The following is a 21,295-nucleotide window of genomic DNA, read 5'->3' on the forward strand; positions in this document are numbered from 1 at the left end:
AACATCACAATTGGGCAGTGCTGCTCTGGACAGCAGTGAGTGCAATGCCTCCCCTGTTCCAAAGAGGCCACAGATTCCAGGGCAGGGGCAAAGGGTGTACTTATTTCTCTTCTCTGTTAATGGTGGCATCTATAAAGCAATGTAACAAGAGCTGCAACTGCCTCCACCACAAAGCAGGTGAGGTGGTCGGGGCTAAAGGCAGGAACTGGACCTGGATCCCGCACAGTTGTCACAGCCCATCAGGATTATCAAGCATTTTCTTCCTTTCAGTTGTCAGGCCCAGCAGGGAAATAAGGGAATTGCTAAATCCAGGCCTCTTTTTAACCCTGTTCCACAGCAACTGCCAGCAAAACCCCAATAAGATTCTTGCACCATTTGGGCATGCCCAGGATCTAGGTAGGGTAGCCAAAGCAGCCCAAAAAACAACAAACCCAGATTGTTGCCTTAAAATGGAAATTTGGTTAATTCTGGATTAATAAAAAGGCTGCCATTCTTTTGCCAAAGGCTTTCCAGCAGCTGGAGTGTTTTTGCTCAAACTCGGGTCACAGAAAAATTCAGCCTGAGGCATACACGCTTTTTAAAGAAAACTTGAGCTCAGTTGTTGACAAGGGAATTTTTACATAGGATGTACCAATGGTATCACTTAACATCCAGACTGGTTTGAGGGTCTCCATTTCAGCTGCATTCACACCACATCTCAATTACTCTTGACTGGAAGCTCAGTGAAATCATGAGACCAGAGGGCAAGAGGACACAAGCAAATTATTACCTTTTGAAACTCTTTAGCCTTTTCTCTGTTTTTAGCATAAGTTTCTTGCCTTGTTTTTTCTTCATTTCTGATTTTTACTTCTGCAAGCTGATTATAAAGTCTGTGAAAACAGAAAAAACACCATTAGTGTCTGGGCAGGGAGGAAGGGGCAAAGATGGAGTAGGTTAACAAGCTTAAGAATTGGCCCTGGCTCAGTTGTTAGCAAATGGGAAAATTTGACTGCACTCTCCAGTAATCCAGAATCACTTCAAATTCTTTTTCAGCTGCATCAAGCAAATGTCCTCCCTGTTCAAAGCTGCACTTGCTGCCTGTAACTGCTCCTACATGCCCAAGTGCAACTGTGAACTTGGCATTAAGTGGCAGAGCTGCCTCAGCAGGTGACCTTAGTGCTACCTCTGCAAGGGCATTTCCCAGCAGGTACCTGCATCAAACACACCTGGCTCCTCTCCCACTTGTTAAGCAGCACTGGGTCCAGCTGAAAGAGCAGAGACTGAGCAGCAGCTTTCACAAATCACAGATTACCTACTTTTTTGTGTTTTTTTTTTTAATTAAACTTCTCCCACTTATGTTTATGCAATACCTGGATGTACGCTGGTGCATTTCAGTTTCTCCAGACTTCCTATTCTCTGCAGAAGATACTTTCACTTCTCCTACTTTTTTCAACTGATTGGCAAGTGCACCATTTTTTCCTAGGGGAAAAAAAGAAGCCAAACATATCTTAAATTTAAATCTTTAGTTCAGCTAACTCAAAACCAGGAGAGATTTACAAAGATTTTAAAATGACATGACAAAACCCAAAACAAGATAGCAGAATGGAAGCCACAGAGATGACATCCTGAGTTAAAATAAATCTCTATTCTTTGATATAAACATCAATTGAAGGGATACCTAATGCTGTGTCTTGCCTCAGATAAACCTACCAGAGAGACCAGATTCCTTCTGTCTGCTTCTTAAATTCTCAGACTTTCCTCCTTGAAGCTTTCTTGCTTCCAGCTTTTCATCCTCTCTCTCCTTATTTTTTATTGCTTCTACTCTTTTCAGAGATTCCTGGATGAAATTCTGCTTTCTTTCTAAAAAGGATTTTTGTAAACTTCCGGGTGTAGCTGCAAATTCCAGTAGCATCACTGTGAAGAAAAAGGAGAAGTCTCCCATTTCTCATTGTTAACAATGAGCAGCAAGTCATGCATTTCAAGGTACTTCTCCTAAAATGGGATTGAGCACTTCTGTAAATGGTAAGAGGAGAATGGCACTGAAAAATGAGGCATCTTGCAGAATGATGCAAGATCATGCAAAATGATCATTGCAGAATGATGCAAAATCAGCAGCAGTTCAGACCTATTGAATCCAGTAATGGCCAGCAGGTCTGCCCTGCTGTAAGATGTGAGATTTCTCACAAATGTTGTGAGAAATACTGCATCAAAAGCATCTGGATGCATCAAAACGTACTGAAGATCTCACAAGTCCCTGACACAATTACATTCCATGAATACCTGACCTTCACAGTACTGCAGTTCATCTTGGACAAAAAAAAAAAAAAAAACCCAAAAAAAATCAGTATTTTACTACTCTTCCAGATTATCATCAGAATAAGGCGGGGGGGGGGGGGGGGGGAAGGATAATTGTATAATTCTTTGGCTACAGACTTGTAGGGGGACTAACAGAAAATGAGAAACAAATGAAGGTACATAAACTATGACAACAAATCAGAAAACAATACAGATTTTTTCAAAATTAAGTCATTTCAACACCAAAGAAGAGTAGTGTAGAGATTCGGAAGTTTTATGAGAGAGAACCTGGCCCAGGAAGAGACAAGTCCAGGTAACACACATTAAACCTCAGTCAAAGGTACTACAGACCAAGTCTGAACAGCAGGATGCACTTGCCTAAGTAAAAGCAGCTCTAAGTTTTCCAAATGAGAAAACTGTTGATGATTTTAATCATCAAAATTTAAAATCGTAAGTCATAAAAAATTGTTGATGATTTTAATACTAAAAAATACTTCCAACTTCATTGTATTGAAGTACCACATAATTACCTGCAGTCTGATGTGATGGACAGTGATTCTCACTGGGACTCTGGGCTTTGGGAGAACTGTCAGGCCTTACAAATGCTGAATAATCTGTATCTGGAGCTAGTGGTAAAAATTCTCCCTCCTGTTTCAAAAGGATCAGTGATTGGATTGGAAATGTTTAACACATACAACATATTTGAGTGAAGCAGTACTACTGCACCACTAGCATAGACTCAATGCAAATAAAAAACATGCTTTTGCCTTTATGCATGATGCATAGAAAAATCAGAAATGGATCTTGGTAACAGGTATGAAAAAGCTGTTTTCTAAAAACTTTTCAGAACTTAAAAACAAACCAACAAAACAAAACAACCCAAAAAACACCCACCCCCACCTCCAAACCCAAAGAACATCCATTAAAGACTTTTTGCCCACCGGATTTCAATTGCCAGGTTCTTAATACAGGCCTGAAATTCAATTTCTTTTCCTTTCCTCCTGCTTTCTCTGGTTCTCCCCATCACTGTCTTCCTGCTCTGTCTCTTCCATCTGTTTCCCAGAGGTGGGTGACCCACTGCAGCAGTACAGCCTCCAACTGCCAACCTCCACCTCACCCATGTATCAACTACTTGATAAAAATCCATCCTTAAGCACTTACAGGAATTCCCTAGATGCCTCTTGCAATTAGTGCATGATTTAACCTTATCTATTCATCTAACAAACACAGATTACTTGGTTCTGCATCAGTGCTTCAGCACCCAAACCACTGTCACATTACAGCCCACCCCTCTGCAATTTACAGCCTTTGTATATAAGCAAGCAGCAAAAAGAACACCACGGGTTAATTAAGTGTGGCAGTTATGAAGAGCTGATTAATTTTCCCCATAAGCCTCTAACTGCTGTGTCAGCCTGGATGGCTCCAAACTCACAAGGTGAGGGGCTTTCTCCTCTTTTCTCCTGTTTAGTTTGTAGTTTCATTTTATTCCACACACTCTTTTCATTCAGATTCATCTAATAAGACACAATTCCATCTTGCAAACACCAGCAAGATGGTTTTGTTTTTTGCAGCAAGTCTTCCCAAACTCTATCTAGATCAATATGACAAGGTAGTGATTCTAAGGAATAACCCAAATTTAGGATCTATTTGATCTGTCTGGAAAACACAACATCAAACCAAGATGATCCAAAGCAATTATAAAGCTTGGAGAGCCCAACAATCTCTTGTTTTGCAGGAGTGGGTGAAGCGCTACCGTGGGGCTTCTCCTTATTTTGATTAATACTAAGTTCAAAACAGAATCACATTAGATAATGCTTACCTCAGTAAAAACATTACATTCAGACTGATCCACACCTACTGAGTTATCCATTGCATCCTCCTTAATTTTCTCTTTGTTAGGATGTTCCATGTCTGATTCTACAATACTGATGTCATTGGAGCTTATCAGAGTGAGCTCAGGTTCTTCCATAATACCATGCCCTGACTCAGTCTCCTAGAAAATAAATTAATCAAGGTATCAGTAAGGAAAAAAGTAAAAACGCAGTATCTTCAGCAATAGCAACTGTTGTCAGAAAAGGAAGTTCATTTAACATACAGAAGAAAGAAAACCTGCCCCAAGTAGTAAATGAAATACAGAAAGAACATTTATATTTCAGAACTCAAAAAACTGGAACAAATAACCCAAAGTAGCCAGACAACTACAAATCTCCCACTCTCCATAAGTTTAAACTACTTAGTTCAAGGGCAATTTTTTTTTTTTAAAGCCACATCAATGCTATTTCTTTAAGTTTGCTTATGTTTTGGTTAATTTATTTACCTTCTTCAGGCTTCTAAATGGAGCCAGGGGCTGTTCAGTGAGGCACCCATGCTATGTAACCCAGGTGCATGAGCTCTGTCACTCGGTGCTAAGAGAAGGAGAGGCAGTAGGGAAGCTACATCTCCTCCAACCACCGTGAGAACTCAGCTCATTTAAACTACTGCAAATTATCTCAGTGCTATGATCCAGAAGAAGGATCAGGGGCAAAACTCCAGGAAACAGGAACTAGAATTGTAAAAATCAACATTTGCCATGCTTTCAGATATTATCTGAAATATGATCATATTGATATAATAATGATATTATCAGATATTTGTGCAACAACAAAACCCCTCCTTTTGGATATCTGTTCAACTCACCCAGACTGGAATATGACATAAGCTTCTGGGCACAGGATGAGAGTATTTTTCATGTCTTTGGAATAAAGAACTGTTCTGTTGTACAACAGTTTGCACATGGATGTCTGAGTCTTCCAAGTTGGTTTCTCTGAGAACCCCCAGAGATTCTCGTCCTTCTGGAAAGCTTTGATCTGGCTCCTTTATATCCATATTGACCTGAGAATGCAGCTCCACAGCTTTATTTACTTCATTTTCATGAACTGATTTTTCAGGAAGCTTTACATGCTTTTTGTGATCAAATGCCTCCAGAGGTAATTTTTCAGAAGACACAGTCTCTTTTACTAACTGCTGAGGGAAAGTTTCACCCATTGTAACTGGTGTGGGACCTAGCTGGTAAAATGAGTTTTGCTCTTCCAGGTGAATCAGATTTTCATTCCGCAGATCTTCCACTGAACACTGGAGATTAATACATCCTATACTTCTTGACAGCTCTTCATATCCACTTGCAGGTGAAATAGAGTTCTCATTGTCTCTAATTCCAAGGGTTTGTTCAAAAGGTCTTTGTGACACAGTGTTTATATCCCCTGGCTGATCAGCATTCTGACAGTCATCACTTGAAGTAGATTCTAATTGCAGTGGGTAAAAAGATTCTTCAGATTCTGTTTCAAAAATTGACAGAAGTCAAACTTCTTGCTAACAAAACAGCATTTACACTTCAAGTCTCTCTATAAGAAGACTTTTCAGTAATGTATAACAAAAAGTCTAGTAAACAGGAAGAAACATTTTGTTTAAAAAACTACTTAAGTTTCCTCAAACATAATACCATTAACATTACAGAAAATTATTGCATCACTGTACACAAAACTTCAAGAAACAACACATTTTGGTGCTTCTCAAAAGCAGCATGTTTAGGGATGGGCTTTGTGATGGTGCTGACATAACTACACTGGAAGTCAGAGTATTTTACAGCTCATACTCTGCAAATGGAAGTCCTCTGTGTCTCTTTTGGGCCTGCAACAAAGTCTCTAAACCAAAAAGAAAATGATCCAAAACACCATTACTTGGGCAGAAAAACTTCAAAGTAGAAAGCAACATTCAAACTGGAATAGAAACTACTGTTCCTACAAGGTACAGTACTGCACCCAAAATTATCTTTCTTTATCTGAGCACAGAAGTCAAGATACCATTTTTCCCCAAGAAAAGGCTGGGCAAAGAGAAAGACTGGGTATCAACATTAATTACTGGGGAGGCATTTCAGCAGAACAGCATCTGCCAAACAGACAACAGTGTTGTTTAAATTACTTTTTTTTTTGTCCTAAGTTTGATAAAATCAGTTACACAGACTCCATCACTGTGCTATCACCAGGCTTTTTACACACATTATGGAAAGTGCCACAGAAACCTTTAATGGTTTCCTTTAGACATTTTTTTGCGTTCTTTGATACACAGAAAATATCTATTTTTACATGTATAAAGAATATTGTCTGCTGATAAATAGCTGTTAACGGGGAGGGAAGAATTACAGTGCAACATCAGCCATCAACAGAAAATTCTCTGGATGATGCACTTGCAGATCAGCCTTCCTTGAACAATCCAAAATAGGTTTTACTTGCTTAACCTGTTACTTATGTTATTTTCCCCCTCCTTTTAAAGTACAACAATAATTGGTTTGGGATTATAAAAACACTTAAGAGATGGGAAGATTTTGCTGTTAAACCATCAAGACTGTGTCTATAAGCAATTTAGACAGAAACAGAAATGGTCTGAAGTTAGAATGGAACTTCTTAAATCCTATTTGCTGTGACTGCAATCACAATGTCTTGAAGTATCAACCAATTCTAGCATTTTTTATTACTTCACAAGTCACAAATGTAACTGACCAATAACATTTACATTATAACTACATCTATTACTTAAATTATTGTGCCACATTTGGTGTTCAGCTTTTTGTTGGAGCATCTTGAAACACTGAAACACCTGATTCTTGCTCCAGAAATGTTTAGATTGGTATTGGCTGCATTTAGAATTTAAAATTACATGAAAGATTAAGTTAATTTAAATTTAACTGCAAAACATTAAAAAATATTTTTCCCTGCTATAAGCTGCAGTTAACTTCATCATGAACTTCTAATCCACTAAATTAATTATAACACTGTAGCTCAAAAGTTGCTGTCTTATCCTCTACTTTATTTTGTAGAGAGATAAGCCAGTTCTGTCATCAAACCAAGTACTGCAGTGTACAGTACATTGCTGTGACTTAACAGTGGGAAAGGAAAATGGAATTGTTTCTTTAAGAACAAAATGTATGTAACAGACAAATGAGTCAGTTCAGAGAGACTATTAACTCATGCACAAAATTTTCATCAATTTTTTGGAATCGCCTTACCTTACTCAAACTTACAAAGTAAAGGATATACATTAACATATATTTGAAAAAGGACAGTTTCAGCTAGAGTTGATATTTCTTTGCTGAACAAATCACCACAGAAGGAATAAGCAACATAATATCCATTACAGTAACTTGACTACCCCAGTTTGCTTTTGTATCACAGTCAAAACTGCTGAAGAAATGAGCTTTAAAAAATTTAGGAGCTCTACCATTAAAGGTGGTGGAGGAGACTGTGTGTGAGAGTGCAGCAGAGTTAAGATATTTCACAGCAGGACTGAGAAAAGCGAGATCTGTCCCAGTTTCAACACTGCTAACCCAAACTACAAGCCCCAAACTCAGAGCTGGTATTTATACACTGGCACAAAGCTGATTTTGAAAGCAATGATCTGACTACACTGAACATACCTGGAGTGGTATTTTCTCTAGCAGACCCTTCTTCTGATGTAATGTTTTGCCCATTTGTTTCAAGACTAGAAGGCAGACTACTTTTTTGTCTGTTCAGACCACAGTTTTCTCCTTCTAGAAACGTAGACACATCTGGACTTCCTGTTGAAAATTCTGCAGTCTAGTGGTACAAGAAAATAATTTTGATTTAAGATTAATTTTCTCAGAAATATGAAGGATAAAAAGAAAAAGGTATTTTTTGATTTTTGGGTCACATTTCTGCTACAATCATCAGTCTACACATATAAAAAATACTGCTTTGTATTTTATAAATAGTATAGAGATTATTTATTTAATTTTCACAAAAATCTTCAGCCAAAGCATTTCCTCCACCAGAGTTTTTTCTGCAGTACCTTGCTAAATTCTCTACTGTGTTGGGAAATTCTGTATTGAGAACAGGATGATGATGATGATGTTTCAAAGTCAACACTTGGATCCAAAGGCTGAAAGGGCTGGTGATGGAAGTTTGGAAAATGTCTCTCCATTTCAGGGAAACAGAGTTCAGCTGCTAGAGTTATAAGAAAAGAGGTTCTTTTAAAAACAAACATCGCCCACACCCTCAAAATCAATACCCCATAAAAATAAAAACAACAAAAAATCTGCAAAAATGTATCACATCTTGTTCCTATATACAGTAAATAGAGCCTAAAGAATTCTGCAGGTATACAAATACCAGCTGTAAAAACAAAATCTTTACAGCATCCAATTCTTTGACACAATGCAAGTATAAAAAGCAGTAAGAAAGTGCTACCCTGATTCAATTTTATTATTCTTTAAATGAAAAAGTGAAGTCTATAAGTTCTCTCTTCTGCTCTTGTGTGACTGCATCAGAAGTAGTGCGGGTTTCTCAGTTCAGAGCTCACAATGGAACAAGACCAATGAAGAGCCACGGGGATGATTAGAGAATAGATGTAGCACATGATGTTCAAAGAGCAGCTAAATAACTGAGTTTGTTCAATCCTAAAAGAAGAGTTGGGGGTGTGAGGGAAGTGGTACAAAAAATGTCTACTGTCTACAACTTCTTAAGATATAATACAGAGAATCCTAGAATGGTTTGGGTTGGAAGGGACCTTAAAGATCATCTAGTTCCAAGCCCCTTGCCATGGGACACCTTCCACTTGACCACTTACTTAAAGCACCACCCAACCTGGCCTTGAACATTTCCAGGGATCAGGCATCCAAAGCTTCTCTGGGCAACCTGTACCAGTGCCTCAACACCCTCACCATGATTGATTTTTTCCTAATATTTAATCTGAATCTGTCTTCTCTCAGTTTAAAGAAAATATAGTCTCCTCAAACATGCAAGAAAAGGAGGGAAAAAAAACCCCAAAACATGAGGAAAGTTACTAAAATGTTGCTTGGGTGTGCAGAATCTTTGTCCTTGGAGATACTCAGAACTTGCCAAGCAATCTGGTCTAAGTTGGCTCTGCTGTGAGCAGGAAGGAGAATCTGGGCCACATAACTAGAAGGTCCTTCTGGGTCTAGATTTATCTATAATTACATGATTTGAGGTTTTCAAACATTCCAGGAGGAAGTGATTTGAATTAACTCTTCATGATAGCTTAGATAGATAGATAGATAGATAATTTCCATGAATTGCTACTTTTTTCTAGACCACAAAACTCCCACCAGCCAGTCAGAGTTTCATCAACTATGTGACCCCCTGTGAACAATGAAGTATTATATAACACTTCTTTACCTTTCTGAAGTGAAAGCTGTGCATAAACAAGTGACAAAAATGGCACAGGGTAGCAAGCAGTTCAGCCACAGTGGCAGGAATCTGCACAGAACTGATAGGGATCTGGTCAGTCTGTCCTTTTTCTGCACTACTTTGTGAACATACATCTACCACCAAGCTCCAAGAACATCAAAGTACTGAATTCCTGCATGAAGAACCCTTACTGACTTTAACATGTAAGTTGAATATAAATAATACAGACCAATGCCTAACACTGAGCAAGCTCCTCATTCTGTATGATCAGAGAGGAGCACAAAAAAATGCTATAAAATAATGAATACCTTGGAAATGTGTATTGTCCTCTGAGGAAGAATTGAAGTTCCCAGTAGGTCTCCCCAAGATCTGTTGTATCTGGTTTTCTTCATAAAAGTACATCTCTACTTCAGACAATTGACTTTCAGGTGCTCCAGACAAATTTTCTTGCCTTTGATGCAAGGTAAAAGGAAGTGAGGAGTTCCAACAGTGGCTTCCTGTTTTTCTCAGAATTCCATCTTCTCTACAATCAGAAGACAATCCTGAAATAAAGTAAGTTAGATGTTAACAGTTTTGCATACAAACAGTGGTTTTATTCATGCTCAAACAGAAATTGTTTTATACCAACACTAGAAATCTGAAGGATCAAGACAACCAAAATCATATTCCTAAACAATACACCAACCCTTCTTTATCCATAAGCTTGCAGAAGAATTGCACAAAGCTACCAGAAAAGGTCATTACTAAGCACAGAGAGTATGGTGAAGACACAGCTAGATGTGAAAAATTTATTTAGTCAAATAACAAAACTGCTGGTATTTTTCTTTCACAACTGAAAAAGAACAGAGAGGAAAAACCACAAAAAAATGGTCTTAGAATGGCTTTAGCTTTTTTACATCAATAAAACACAGATGTGGCACTTGAGTTATAAAGTTTACTACACAAAATAACATATTTGAAACATTAGGGTTAAAATGAGCCATTGAAATTCCAGGCTGTAAAAACTGTAATCTCAAAAACTCATTTATAAACATGGGAGTAACACATATACATATGTTTCTTAAGAAATCATCTGCATGTCAGAATAATACAGTATTAAGCCTCAAAGTAACTAAATCCAAGGGTCACTATCTAATAAATTTCAAACTCACTTCCATGTTCACAAGTAAAAATATCAGGAGCACTTGCATATTTATTATCAAAGAACTGCTTTTGATTTTATGAAAAACTAGCAACATGAAGAGGCAGACTACAGACAAAAAAAAGCAAGAAAATGTATTTCCCAGAAAACTATTAAAAGCCAATATTCAAGTGACATTTTCACAAATAAGTCATTGAGAATTACTGTGCTGATAAGCAGATACTGGAACAAGTATCTTAACAGCAAGACAATCATAGCTCGGCAATAATCCATGATATATATTGATTAGGAAACTTTTATCAGTATTATCATTTGAAGATAATTTTTAAAACAAAAATTGCTATGTGAAAGCTACTAGTGTTACAGTTGCACAATAGAACTCAAAATATCCTTTGCCAAAGCAGATGTATAATAATATTAAATTATTATAAAAGTAAAAAAATCATTAGCACCTAAGAAAACATTCTGGTTATACTCAACTCTGTAAGATGTGTTAATCATCCTTCAGTGAAGTTTGACATAAATTTGTTTCAGAAGAACTTATGTTCGATGAGTTAGACCCATTCTACCATAAAATTAAACCACAATTTTCCTTTTACAAGAACAACAAAACCTGAACACTCACCAGTCTCAACAGGGCTTGCATTCAACATTTCACTGGTTGAAAAGCTGCCTGTGGAAATTGTTGAAGTTATATCACAGGGTATTTGTTGCATGAAAGCCTCTGAACCTGGTACTTCCTAGGATAAAGTAACACACCTATTACCATGTATTCACATGTCCAGAAGTAAAGCTTAAAACCCACACATTTTATTCTGAGCTCAGTTCAAGTGTAGGAGCCTTCATGTTTTGCACAGTCAGGCAAATACTGATTCATCCTTGCTCAGTACAAGACATTCACACCTCATGTCCCAGGCACATCACTCCCCAACAGCCCCCCTCCCCTCTCTCTCTCTCATACACACACACATTCACACACTCACTCTCACATAAAGCCTCTCAGAACTGCATACAAATCATGACACCTGGAAGATTGTTTTATCTTCTGGTGATCAGATTTGGCTATTTCTCATCACAGACCCACTTCAGTAGAATTGTGGATCTCAGAGGGACATATATGCAAAACATTAAAATATCACAAACTTTACAAGTACTTCCAATATTGAGATTTTTGCATACAGGAGACTTAAAATCTTATTCTATGAAATGAAACTAAAATATACACAATCTTCTAAAGTATTATCTTCCTTAATTTTAAGGTAAGCTCTGCAAAGTCACAAAGCAGATAATGAGGGTTCTTGTACTTCAAAATTTTGAAGAATTAGATGTGAACAGTTCCTCTCAAACTCTGACTTAAAATGTGCCCTAAGAAAATAAAAAATCTAGGAAACCCTTCTGCTACATATTTCATTTCATGCTTATGTACATTACATACACATGTATAACATTTACATCCTAAGGTACTTTTATATGTCCATGTAATACACAGCATGTTTTAAATACTGTTTTTATCTGCTACCAAAATGATGGAATCTGAGCAAGAGAAAGGAGGGATGTTGGTGCTGGTTTTGGCAAGGCTTTTAACACAATATTCTGTGATCCCTGTTTGGATGTTACAACATGGATGAATGGACAGCAAGAAGGGTAAAAACCTGGCTGGATAATCAGGCTCAGAAGTCAGTGACTGAAGGGTTATACACTGTGGAGGTGGGAAACAAGTACACAGGGTTTTGTCCTTGGCAATGACTCAGAGGAGGTGACACCACATTAAGGAAGGAAGAGCACCCCATGCATTGAACAGCAGGGCTGGTATACAGAACAACCTCTGAGGCTGCCTCTACAGGAAAGGGATGAAACTCAGCAAGGGCAAAGTCCAGCACCTGGGAAGGAAGACGCAGAGCACCAGTCCCAGCTGGGCCTGCCTGGGGAGCAGCACTGCAAAAAAGGAGTCTCAGCAAGCTGAGTGTAAGCCCATGCTGTGCTCTGACATCTCATGCAGTATGAACAAGAACAGAGGCAGCAGATGCATCACAGTGGTTACCTCTTACTTTTTTTTACTGCTTAGTTTTACTGCTGCACCTAGAATAGTGCACCCAGTCTTAGCCACCCAATATAAGAAAGATTACATCACAAAATAAAGAGTGAGTTATATGATTATTTTGATATGACCAACCGTATTATCAAGCCTGAATGATGGTCCAGAACTTGTTTTAAGTCTCTTTTCACCTTCAGCAGTGACAACTGGTGAATCTTGAGACACTTGAGACTCCTGGGACTGGGCTGAACACAAAAGTAACAGAAGCAATGAGGAACAAAAAGCCATTTTTGAGTTCATAGCGAGCAATGCACAGCAGAGGGCAGTAAGACTCCACTGCTGCTGGCCTCACTCTTCAGGCACTCATTCTGCCCATCCTTAACCACTTTCCTCTCACCTACACAACAGTTTTTGCTCCACCATACCACCAATTTCATCAGCAAGCTGTGGTCCTTGACACACCTTCCTAAAATTTCTAACTACCCTGACTGCTCTCCACAGAGTAGGCAGGAAGAGTTTGAAACTCGTGTTTTGGCCTAGCAGAATGAAATGTGGCTTTGCCAGTGCTACCGCAGTCATTTCACTGGAAATCCTTTATAACCTACCATTATAGAAATTAAAAAGAAAAGCAGACATTACAAGTGGACCAGAGAAAGCAGAAACACTGAATTGCTTAACTACAGCAATGACTACTGCCATGGAACTCAGTCACTTTCGCCATAATGCTCTTACACATAAAAGTAGTATGATCAGTATCTGTGCAAAAAACCCACCACAAAAGGACCCAAAAAATGCAATTTCTGCATTCAGTGCTGGTAAGCACCTTCAAAGTTTGACAATTCTATGATTATAAATTAATTGTCACAAACAAATACATGCTCAAGAAAGAAGTGCTAAGTAAGAAACTGAAATGAAACACAAGTGAAGTAGGTGTGCTTTCTCCCAATTCTAAAAGGGCTGTTAATGACAGACATTTCAAACCCCCAGCTTTTGTGAGACTCTGTACTTAGGCAGATCTAATTTCTTCTGAATCCTAGCACTAGTTTGTACTTTGTATATGCTGAAACTCAGTTTTTTTACCAGATGGCAAACTCTGGTTGCTCTAATTCATACTATTAAAAAAAAAAAAGGGAGACGTTTCCTCTGTAAAGCAACAACTGTGATAGATTCATATGATGCAACAATAATAAAGGCTATGTTCTCAATAAATATGAAACATTTTGAAACTCATTTCAGGGAGAGGAAAAAAAACAAGATTTCTTTTAGTCACTATTACCCAGCAGACATCTAGGAGGAAGTACAAAACATGAAAGGAAATACATCTAAAACTCATTTATTTAGAGAACAAGTACTCTGCTCAAGCCTGCTCCTCTTCATTGGAGCAGGATACAGGAGACAGAGGATCCTGAAAATGAGCAAGGCCTTCAAGAAAATTCCTTAAAGAAGAATGAAAACTGCAATCATCTAATCAATTGTTATTTAACTATCTCCATAGGAGAAAAAAGCATAGTACAAAAGATTGCTAAACTTAAAGCAATAACAAGAAGCAGTGTCTAGAAATAGCTGTCAGATGTTCAGAAACTAGAAATAGACTATTTATTTTAAAATTTGATAAAAAAGTAAATGCTGGAACAAGATACCACATAATTCAATTCCTGATACCTTTCCATCAACATTAGAGATACTTTTCTGAAAGAAGCTATTTTATTTTCTCTAGAATATCACCATGACATGCACTAATCCAGGATACACTAGAGATGAAATTCAAGCATTTAATAATCTCTTGTATATAAATTCTATGGACAGCTATGTTACAAATGTTTCATTACTGAACTGTAATAACCTGCATTGTTCTTGTAATATTAATACCAGGGATGAACAGTATCAATCTCATGCTATAAACCAAATTATTAAATTAAAAATCCATGCTCATATCCCATGACTTTATTATATTAATATCTTTAAAATCCCGTATTTGATGATTCATTAAGGTGGGTTTTTCAGTCTTCTCTCCCTCCTCTAAAATAATAGTGCAAGGTTCTTGTTCCTCACAGCATCCTGACATGGGACTTTCATGTTTTAACTTCCTGTACCCCACAATGTCATGAAGATTTTATGTTTAAAAGCTGAATCTGTAATACCCCAAATGCTTCCCTGCCCCACCCCCCAACAGAAATGGCAGTAAAATAGCAGTAATTCTTTTAGGGTGCAATTTGAAAGACAAATTACTAAAAATCCAACCACTCAGTGAAGACAATATAAAAACAGGAAGTAGTCCAAATCCAGCCATGTAGACAAACAAACAAAAGCTAAACTGACAATGGTAAAGAAGTTTATTGAAATGCTGAGTTATGGGCAACCATTTGTGATTAGTAAAAATAAACTGAAATCTTAGGTTAGCTTGGATCACAAAAAAAAGGTAATGCTTGGAAAAACATCCCTGTACAGAGTAGCAACACATGAAGAAAATCACATCTGGAACAACTGCTCAAGGGAACCACTGCAGATGAATACAAAGAGACAAGCCTGTTGATATGTCCTGAAGGAGAGAACTGATACCTGCAGAGGTGTATGTATCAAACCTAGTCACTAGTTCCAGGCTGACTGCCTAAGGAAATTAGGTTTATGCCATCAAACTGCCTGTCTCACCTGCAGGATTACTCTGCAATTCCCTATTAACAGTTTGAATACTATTAGCTCATTCTAACCAAACAGGATTGTAAAGAACATTAAGTGTCCAAAGTTCCCAACTCATCCTATCAATGCATCAGTGGCATGTAAAAGAGCAACTCAGAATTTAGACTCAGTGGTGGCACCCAATACAACATCACTTCAGCAGTTACCTGTCCCCTGGCTGCAACCAGCTCAACAGTTTTTGTAGCACTTGCAACCACTCAATACTGAGCACAGGGATTCACCCTCCCTAACCACGAGCAGCCCTTAAGACGCATTTTACAGACATGGCTGCCTCTAAATTTGAGAGGCAAATTATACAGGCAGCTAATTACAGACTTTAAAAAAAAAATTACCTGTTAAATGAGGCAACTCTCCTATCAAAGGAAACTCACCTTTGTTGATAAAGCATCTGCATGTAAAAAGCAGATATACCAATGTTCTCTTTTCATCTCTTATGTCTGATTTGAAAAAGCATGTGAGCTTTGACTAAGTGACTAAGCATTTGAGCTTAGTGACTAAGCATTTGTACACATCTAGCGGTTCTGCAATCATGAAACTCCTAAGTTGTAAAGACTTACATTATTTGGCCAAAGGTTCAAACCATCAAGAACATAACTTCAAAGAACAAGGTCAAGGATCACACAAAGTACTCATCTGCTCTTACCTATAGAGAAACAATTACATCTTGAAAACATGAGAAAAATGGAAACATGTTCTGGTAAGAACCAAGTAGCAAAAAAAAATTTAAAAACCAAATTAAATTAAAAATCTTAAGTAACAACTTAAAATCAACCTTAAATTTTCCCTTTAGAAACTTTGTATTTAAAGTGCAAGGGATGGTGGATTTTCTTGCTGAAATACAGTTCTAGTTACTGAAAGTACCGGAGAGAGCCTCATAGCCTACATGTTATCATGATTATTGCTGGCACTTTTGGTTGCTGAGCTGCTCAAGAGGGCAATCCTCTTAAACACATAATCACAGAAAGCTTTGGGTTTTTTTTCTTTTAATATAGATGTTCACATAAAGTTTCCTAATCCTCTTACATAACAATTGCATTGTTCATATACGATAGTCTATAATGTAAAAAGACACCACACCAAAATATTTTATATTAATTTGGAAACAGCTGCTCTAGCAATGATTCTACAACTTACTTAGAAAAACACAAGTCTTTTCTTCAAATATTGTTAAAAGACAAAATATTTTCATGATAGTTGAAGTTCAAAGATAGATACACTTCAAAAGGGACATTCTGAGAAATAAAGAAACAGCTGAAGGAAAATGAGCTTATATGTACTTATTCAAAACAACTCCAATTCCAAGTAAATCCAATTGAATTGGAAATGATGTCTCAATGCAAATTAAATGAAAAATTAAAGACTAGGGCTGAAATTTCTAGCAAAACCAGGAGATGTGTACTACATAATTACATTGCTGGTAACAATGGGCATAAGAAAGCTGCCACGTCTCTGAGAACCCCTCTGCAGCTCCAATAATATTTTAGATGGAAATTGAAATCTGTACTGGACCATGTAATTCTGTCATCTTCTAATAAGCTTCAAATTGCTTTAGTGAATGTTTTACAATCTAGACATCTTTGTTACTTTATAAAGCCAGTCAAGTTACCCATAACATGTTTAAGTTGCAATATCCCTGCAACAAAATTATTTGAACATTCATGAAACTTTCTAACAAAAACTTTTTTCTTGATAACCAAATCAACTTGTTTTATTTTATGAAATCAGAGTAACTGCCACCTATGAATATGGCCTATCCTCAAAGGTCCTCTTGTTCAATAAAAGCTCTTCACAGACAGACAGACAGGACTAAAGCAGTCCTTGCAATATTGCACTGTTGTTCCATTTGACATATTCAGTGGAACATGCGAAAAGCCTATGATGTCTATTAGAAAAGATCAAAGGAGAACAGACCTCTCTTGAACACTGGCTATGCACAGACTTTTCCTAGTCAGGAGAGCTGTCACAGCTACTTGAAAATTCCAGGTGTCTGGCTCAACTCTAGCATTCTGTTAGTTTCATAAACTGAGAGTCAAGGCTAATGCACTGAGTTGACAGTCACAACTCCCTAATTAAATACAAATTGCAGATAGAAAATAATTACCTGACACTAAACAAGGCAATAGGACACAAGGCAATGGAATGAAGCTGCATTAGGGCAAGCTCAGATTGGACATTAGGAAAAGGTTTTTCACTGAGAGGTTGGTCAGCCATTGGGACACATTCCCCAGGGAAGTGACCATAGCACTAAGGCCATCAGAGTTCAAGGAGCAACTGGGCAATGGTTTAGTTTCAGGTAATCCTGGGAGAAGCGGGGAGTTGGACTTGATGATCCTTCTAGGTCTCTAAATTTGAAATATTCTACAATTATCAATTTTCATGTCTGTCACACCCAAGACAGGATTCTAAGTTCTTTTTGAGCTGACAATGACCTCAGCCTTCTATTTTTTTTCTCAACCATATTTTTAAGTAATATTTAATACACACTGATCTTTCAGTGGATGTTGACATCAACACATTAACACTCCAGAGATCTTTTTAAGCACTGATTTCCTCTGTATCAATACAAGAATCACTGGGTACTGAATCATGAACGCCACTGGCCTGCCCAGAACAGGTTCCCACCTGGAATACCTGCAAACCTTTACAGTTATAGAGGTTGCAGATGAAAAGCATATGCCCTGGACAAGAAATTGCTGACCAGCAATGAAGTGTACTACAGTGTGGACTTGTTAGCAGAATGGTAATAGATCACAAAAACCCAAAAGATAAAAATTTGTTCATTCTGAAACAAGTGCTTATTGAAATACCCTTTTTTACACTCAAAATTCAATAGCATTAAATAGCACTGCATGTTCTTTAACAAGCCAGGTCATATTCTACAAATAAACAGCAGCAAAATCAGCAGCACTGAATGGCTGAATGGTGTTCTTGAAGGGAGAGGATTTTCCCACCTGAATCATATGAAGTTTCAGCAGCCATCATTAGCAACTCTTGTAATAATCTCCCTGATGGACTAGCTTGCCTTGGACTTCCACTGGAGGCTTTTCCTTCATAGTTTGTTATGCCCAAAGGTAAGGTGCCTTCATGAAGAGCATGACTCTGACTTTTCACACATGGAAATTCCCCAGAGATTGCAATCTGAGAAGTTTCTCCAATACCATCATCTGTTTTATCTGAATTTAAAACACCTGTAATCAGTTTAGGTATAAAAAGGAAGTGTTTTGCACTTCATGAGGAACATTAAGATGCACATTCTACAGAAATAAACTGGTGATTTTTTTATGGTCTCCATTTTAATGAATTTAGCCATATCACATCAGTCTATGCATTATACAGGCTGAAAGATTATACAGATCATACACTTCTCAAAAACTAACTCCTAATTCCACCAAAGTATTTCTTCAGAAAAAACTCAGATTTTTTCACACAGCAAATCCAAGAAAACTTGAAGTAACTTCTCCAGATCCAGAGGTAATACAGATTCTCTGCTCTGGTTTAAAGATTCTTTCTCTACAACTCAGCCCACAAAACAGCCCTTTCTGGCCACCCAATCCAATAAAAAGCTCACGTTTTTACTACCTACCATGAGCAATGGTTTGATAATATAGGTCGATCACAACAGATACAGCTAAGAGTAAGTTACTAAGCCAAGTGTTTCCAGAACATAAATATATTCTTCCATCAAAACCTTCCCCAACAGAACTTGCTATCTAATCAAGATATCAAATTGGTCCAACAAGAATTGTTCTGCATAAACTGATGCTGACTAGCATTTAATTACTTTACTTTAATTGAATGATGTCCCATATCAGCTGTTTCATTATTTTGCAATGAATGCCAGCCTGATGGGCCTATAATTACTCACATTGTTCTGCTGAGCCTTTTTAAGAACACATGGCAAAAAACTTTATAAAATATGCATTACATTTTAGGTGTGAAGACACATTGAATAAAATTAAATGTTTACCTTTAGAAAACATGAATTTGTTTTACCTGTTAAATAATGCTCCTTACAGACAATTGCAAAGCATTGCCTGAAGACTGAAACACATATATTTATAAAATTTTTATTGCTCTCCAAAGCTTTTTTCCAATGAGTGTATTTTAACTAGAAAAAACAACCTAAAAAGATGGCCTAAAAGTTTGTAGAACTTGTAGAAGCTTGATACTACTTGAAAGATTTCACAGTCACTTTCTTGGTTTGATCAAAAGGTAAACCTTTGAACAAAATCTACCAACTTCTCTTTAGAGTTACTGTACAACTGCCTATTAACACAAATCCTATCCAAAAGAAAAATCAACAGGGAACTCAGGTTATGGAGTAACTGAGCTTTCTTTTCCTGGTAAAATTTTGTTTAAATTGTATTTTTCTTGACAGACACTCATAGAATAAACTTTTCTGAACTACAACTTTGCTAGTACATAAGTTATACTTCAAGAAAGGCAACAGGACCAGCTATTATTTCCTAATAATCTCAAGGATTCTTCAAAAAATATTATATTCCTCCAATCTACTACTTATAAAAGCACTTATTATATATTTTATACATTACCTGCCAAAGAGAGGCTGCAGCTCTTCGGTGTGTCTACCTCTGGTATAATACTAAGTTCATGTTGCTCCAAACCAAGCCCTAACTTGACTTTTGTCACTGGTGGTTTGGAAGATCTCCATTTCTGTTCTCTACAGAGAACCTTCTCAGATTGTTCTGTAAAACAAAGTTTAATATGTTGCAATAATATGTATACACACACACACATATCAAATTAACTTGGAGAGATGGAAGAGAACTCCATCTCAGCTGTAAAGCAATAAAAATTATAAGGAAAAATAACTTAACAGACTTACCAGTTTGCTCACCTGGACCAATGCACCATGAACTTGTTTCACTACTGTGAAATTTATTCCTGCCACAGTTCTCTTGCTGATAGCTTTCTGAGACTTGGAAGAAGTCAGTTCTCTTAATCCTAACAGGCTTTTGTGCCTCTGTTATTTCTTCATTTGGGCACATACGTCTCACCTTAGAAGTGGGGGAAGCAGTTTTACATAAGATTATATTCATACTCATTTACCAAAAGTGCATTTTCTCTTGTGTGTATTCAATGCAGGACAATATTGAGCACATTGAGAAAGTAGCTCAGTTAGGCAGGATACCAGACAGATCTGCTTAGCTAACAGAAATGTGACATGGAGGTATTTTACTGACCTTTGCAAACCTAATGTGCTAAAACAATTAGTTACATTTTCAAGGCCTCTGTGACATTAGATCAGAGCACTCATCATTTTTAAAAGGAACAATTCCCAAAAAGTCTGCTTTTAGTTTTTCAGCTCCAGAATTCAAGAATTTTAGCTGCTTGGAGACTGCAAAATCAAAAGACAGGAACTCTAGGGAATAGTTATTCTTCTAGGATGACTTCTGTTTAAAAAAACACAAGAAAAGGCAAAAAGAGGCTCTTCAGAAGCTCAAAAAATAAACCTAGATTTTTCTTCCGTTACTGAGAAACAAGCAAATTACAACTCAAGACTGCAGCTGCCAAGCCAATTTCCTAGTGGGTACACACAAAAAGACAAGTTTTAAAAATGATCTATTCAAGATGCCTATGATATCCTTTCAGGTATTAGGTATTTTTAATAGAAGGGCTGTTTTACACATAGAAATGCATTTATAGATATGAAGACAACTCTGCCTACAGGTATTTCAGACACCATAACAATTTCAATAGGCACTATGTTCAGAGACCAAGAACAGACTTTCACAGTATTTCTGTTAGACTTAACAAAACTGTGCTCTTGGAGCTTTACAGAGGTAAAGTATTCATAACAAATCACAAGTCCTAATGAAAATTTTCATTATGGTAAATCACCTAAAACTATCACCACTCCATGGGGTACACTGTAGCATTGACTTGTAAATTTGATCACCTAGAAGATGATTATCCAAGCAAAGTGTT

General features: G+C 37.2%; 1 protein-coding gene and 1 non-coding gene across 43 annotated transcripts in view; both read right to left on the bottom strand.

Annotated features, from left to right (window-relative positions):
* Positions 1–21,295, bottom strand: part of CEP295 (centrosomal protein 295) — a 43,227-nt gene that overhangs the window by 457 nt on the left and 21,475 nt on the right. For 13 of the 42 annotated variants that reach the window (XM_086882097.1, XM_086882092.1, XM_086882087.1 and 10 more), the window contains 14 exons: positions 20,193–20,364; positions 19,900–20,052; positions 18,298–18,534; positions 12,788–12,894; positions 11,240–11,354; positions 9,782–10,015; positions 8,116–8,270; positions 7,724–7,883; positions 4,951–5,588; positions 4,094–4,267; positions 2,805–2,922; positions 1,690–1,893; positions 1,350–1,458; positions 770–869 (listed from right to left, as the gene is read on the bottom strand). In XM_086882097.1, the coding sequence (XP_086738223.1) occupies positions 770–869; positions 1,350–1,458; positions 1,690–1,893; positions 2,805–2,922; positions 4,094–4,267; positions 4,951–5,588; positions 7,724–7,883; positions 8,116–8,270; positions 9,782–10,015; positions 11,240–11,354; positions 12,788–12,894; positions 18,298–18,534; positions 19,900–20,052; positions 20,193–20,364 (2,676 nt within the window). The remainder of the gene's footprint in view (positions 1–769; positions 870–1,349; positions 1,459–1,689; positions 1,894–2,804; positions 2,923–4,093; positions 4,268–4,950; positions 5,589–7,723; positions 7,884–8,115; positions 8,271–9,781; positions 10,016–11,239; positions 11,355–12,787; positions 12,895–18,297; positions 18,535–19,899; positions 20,053–20,192; positions 20,365–21,295) is intronic. The other 29 variants (XM_086882100.1, XM_086882096.1, XM_086882090.1 and 26 more) reach the window with 5 other exon arrangements.
* Positions 11,612–11,695, bottom strand: LOC111926564 (small nucleolar RNA U2-19). Its single transcript, XR_002863071.1, has one exon. It is a non-coding gene; the product is annotated as a small nucleolar RNA U2-19 (small nucleolar RNA).

The sequence above is a fragment of the Cyanistes caeruleus genome, chromosome 3, assembly GCF_971803275.1.
Source record: "Cyanistes caeruleus chromosome 3, bCyaCae1.hap1.1, whole genome shotgun sequence".
Lineage (NCBI taxonomy): Eukaryota > Metazoa > Chordata > Aves > Passeriformes > Paridae > Cyanistes > Cyanistes caeruleus.